Here is a 4,207-nt window from a genome sequence, read left to right as displayed (position 1 = left end):
CAGGCAACAAGGAAGTGGGAGTAGACCTGATGACTAAGACCTATCTCCAGTATAGGTACCTGTGGATGATCCTAAGAGACCAAGTCTGAAGAGACAGTCCGCAGGCAGAGTAGGCCTTATATTTATACCTCTGTGGTGGAACCTGCTAGAACATCTTGCTTGCTCAGCCTAGTCAGGTGATCAGGTCATATGATCAAGGATGAGGTCATATGAGGTCATGCACAGCCATGCACAGCAGGTCACCTGACCATCCAATCCTTCCAGCAGGTTCCAGCACATGCCAAGGTATACCAAGCTACTTCCATGTCATAAAGGCTTAGTCATGTCTCTTGACCAAGCAATGAGCTGGTGCCCTGACACTTGCCAAGTGCCATTTCAAGACCAAAGAGGGTAAGAAGATCATCCTTTGCTGTGAGCATGAGAAGAGGATGCTCCAAGCCCAGAGGGAAGGCTACAACCTCAGTGTGCTCAAATCAAGGGAGGCAGACACCCAATGCAGGAGCAAAGTGGTTGTCATGCTCAAGGTCCACATGGACAACTTGCACACATGCTTCACCTATTGCAACAATAAGGTGAAGAAGTGGATATGTCAGAAGAGTCGAAGGTCTGTTGAGCTGAGAAGGGTGTCCTGGAAGGCAGTCAAGTCCTGGGTCAAGGCACATGTGAAGGATATTGCCCATGTCATTGGCATCATGGGTAAGTTTTCACTCAACTTTGCAGTATAACTATGCTTATTGTGGCTTCAGGTTTATCAGCAATCCTCAAGCTGTTGGGCTACAGAGAACTGGAGCACATGGTGCATGACCTGCTGGGGTTGGGAGAAGCTGAGCAGGCGGCCAGAGAGATTTGGGATGACATTGAGGGGGGGGGGGAGCCCCCCCTCATCTAATACACTAGGACTGCATATGGTGTTCCCTGTATGATATTATACCTGTGCACTAGCACTGACAATGAAATAATTGTGTGGGTCCATTGACCAACATGATTACCTTATATGAGGCTATTCAAGCTGGCTTGAGGGCTTGGTAACACATCAATTAATGTCATCCAAGGTGGACCAGATGGTCTTTCTCAGGCTTAACATTGCCTAAGCAAGACCATTTTTACATAAAACCTAGTTTATGCTATTCCAGACAACCAATCTAAAGCTATAACCCTGTCCAGCCAATTTTGCCTATTCTGATGTTCAGTCCGGGTGACTAAACCCTGTCTTGTCATACCTGCACCATCCTAGGCAAAGTACCCATGAAATGCAGTGGATCAAAGAAGGGTATAATAGAAGCAAGTTAATTCCTCTGATGACCCCAATTCAGAGGCAAAGTCGCCAGAATGGCCCTCTGGGCCCCCTAAAGCCCTCAATGACCCCTTGGGTGTGGCATTATTATGAGCATCTGAAAGAAGCCAAAATACTGTACCAGGCTGTGTAGGTGTGCATTTCCTCAAATGGACTTGCCTCCACAGGATCAGATTTCAGCCAGGGTGAGCATGCTGTTTTCATCTCAAGCAGTGACAGTGTGCAAATTACATTGACCACCTCAGGTGAACATAGAGGAGAGCAGAGAGTTGGTTACAATCATCTCATCCTCCAGAGTGTGCAATCTGAAAAAAGTGTGGTGACTGGGCAAAAAGTGCACAGTGCCAGGTGCTGGTGACAGGTGACACTGCACACCTATGCATCCCAGTACAGTAGGGCACTGCAAGGGTCCATATATGACCCCATTCTTTCCTTTCTAGGTAGGATTGCCTTGCAGAGGCAATCCTGATTGTCCAATGGACTGACACGTAGTGGGTGGCTGTAGGCCACCCTTCTCTCTATCCCTTTTGCTACACACATGTATTACTACTAGTTAGTAATACATTTGTTCCACATATGTATTGAGGGTGTAAGGGCACCTTAAGCCCTTTCACTTTTTTACATGACTCCAACAAGTGGAGTTTATAAAGGAATAGAGCAAGAAGTGCTCCATGTCAGATTCTAGTCTCTGTATTATGGAGACCAACTGAAAAATGGTGGGACACCTTCCACCCAGTAGAAAGACTGAGGTCAGTCCTAAAGGCAGCTCAGGACCTGGAGTTGTGGATACTCCCACAACTGTACCAGGCTTTTTGAGCTTTTCTGAACTCAGAAATAGTTCAGAATGGGTTTCTGGGCAACAGGAACCCATGCAAGGAGATCAAAGTACTGATCTTGCTGCTCAAAGAGAGCAAATGGAAACCAAGGATTCCAATATGCTATTGGATGAGGATTACTGGGTCAATGGTGCTTCAAATAGAAGCAATAGTCAGATCATAACTGGTCCAATTGAAACAGGGGATCAATTAGACCCCTGTGCAAAATTGAGTCAGATGCTTGACATTGTGGACTCTTTGCAATGCTTGATTGCAGAGCTTAACACTCTGGCTATGGCTAGTCAGAACCCGGAATGCATACAGAGGTATGTGGAAATGGGATGGCAGATGATGAGTCTCTGTATGGAAGATGTGGTCTATGGCTTTGGGCCACAACCAAGTCTCTCCCAATTTGGGATGGGATTGCAGATGTTGCCTAACTCACCACATTCACGAATCCCTTCTGGGGAAGAAGGATCTAAAGCAGATCCTGAAAGAGTATCCTTTAAGGATACTATGGAGTTAGAAGAGACCCTGCTAAGAGTCCCTCCCACCCCTCCCAGTATGGAGATGAGGAAAGAGCCCTCCCCAAACATTTGTTTTGATTTGGACCAAGAGAGTCCATACACACCAAAGTTCCCATTTGGGGACCTCCCCAATGGTTCCACACATTCAAACCAAAAATCCACTACTCATGGACATTACAGCACTCCTATGTTTAGGAGCAAGGACAATCTTCTAGGAGGATCAACAATTCCCACCACTCCTATGTGGAGGGTAGATAGATGGTTACAGATGTCTAGGAAGCCTGTGAGTAATCATATCCCATCTTCTAAGATGGGATTGAAGCCTAAGGCTTTGAAAACCTCCTATGGAGGTGAATCAGACATTGAGAATTCTATGAATTTCTCGTGACACTGGTATGGTGTTTTGCATGGCAGGAATGACTGGGCCTGACTTTAGTGATTGGCAAATCACTTATGCGAGTCAACATGTGACCAGCAAAGCACACCATTGGGTAGAGCAGAACATTGACCCAGGTAAGACACCTAGAGATCAATGGATGTTTTCCCAGATGATCTGGGGATTATACAATCACTTCTTCTCAGCAGAAGAAACATTGAAAGCATATGGTGCTTTCAACAGCTCGTTGCAAGGATGAGACACTGTTGAAGTGTATAAGGACAAATTAATGTCCATAATGAGTAGGATGCATGACTGTCCTAATGACTTCCAAATTAAAAGGAGGTTCCTTTTCAGGTTGAATGAAGAGATAAGCACCAAAGTGCTTGAGTTGGGTTACAGCATTGACAACAAGACATTTGACACTTTGTTTACTCATGCCATTGAGTCTCAGAGAGGACTCAACATGGCACAAGGGTTACAGGCATATAGGAATATGTCCAAAACATTGTCCCCTTATGGAGGGACAACAACAGGTAGTTCAATACCTGTGAGGAGATCATATCCTCAACCCAGCCAGTCATATCATCTAATACAATATGAGATTAGGTGCCCAGAAACACCTAAACTGGGAGCTGGCCCTTCTAGAGGGGCTCCCATGGAGAAGGGAGTAACTCCCAAGAAAGAGACATATCCTGTAAACTATGGGAGGAGACCTCCAACCCCTGGTACATCTGGGGGAATCAAGAGGGACAATGTTTGTCCTGTCAACAATAAGTCAAAACAACCCCAGTCTGGAGGAGACCTGACTTGTTACATTTGTAATAAGTCTGGTCATTGGGTGAATACCTGCCCTCAATGAAGAGGTGTGCATCTCACAGCACCCAAAATGATGGAGGGTTTAGAATACATCCTCAAGGATGATGGTGTACATGCCATATTGATGGGACCTCATCTAGATGATGAACCTGGTGATCTTCATCCTGAGGATGATACAGGCAACTATGACATGGAGGATGAAGAGTTCAATCATCCTTCAGTGCAAAAGTCTGCCAACATTGAAGATGTTGAAGATGTCCCAGTGGAGAACATCATACCCACTAACATGCGAGCTATGTCAATTAAGCCTGTTGGCTTACCAGTAGTATGAGCAGTATCTGCTCATACTAAGTTTGCAGCAGTGAAGGATGTCAAG

General features: G+C 45.6%; 1 protein-coding gene across 1 annotated transcript; it reads left to right on the top strand.

Annotated features, from left to right (window-relative positions):
* Positions 1-428: 428 nt before the first annotated feature.
* Positions 429-889, top strand: DACRYDRAFT_108812 (uncharacterized protein; the record flags this gene model as incomplete). The annotated part of the gene is made up of 2 exons (XM_040768740.1): positions 429-696; positions 747-889. 2 exons carry the CDS (start codon positions 429-431, stop codon positions 887-889), a joined length of 411 nt encoding a protein of 136 aa, XP_040627646.1.
* Between the last annotated feature and the right edge of the window lie 3,318 nt (positions 890-4,207).

This window comes from Dacryopinax primogenitus (assembly GCF_000292625.1).
Source record: "Dacryopinax primogenitus strain DJM-731 SS1 chromosome Unknown DACRYscaffold_12, whole genome shotgun sequence".
In the NCBI taxonomy this organism is placed as follows: Eukaryota; Fungi; Basidiomycota; class Dacrymycetes; order Dacrymycetales; family Dacrymycetaceae; genus Dacryopinax; species Dacryopinax primogenitus.
This window is presented reverse-complemented; position numbering and strand designations above follow the sequence as displayed.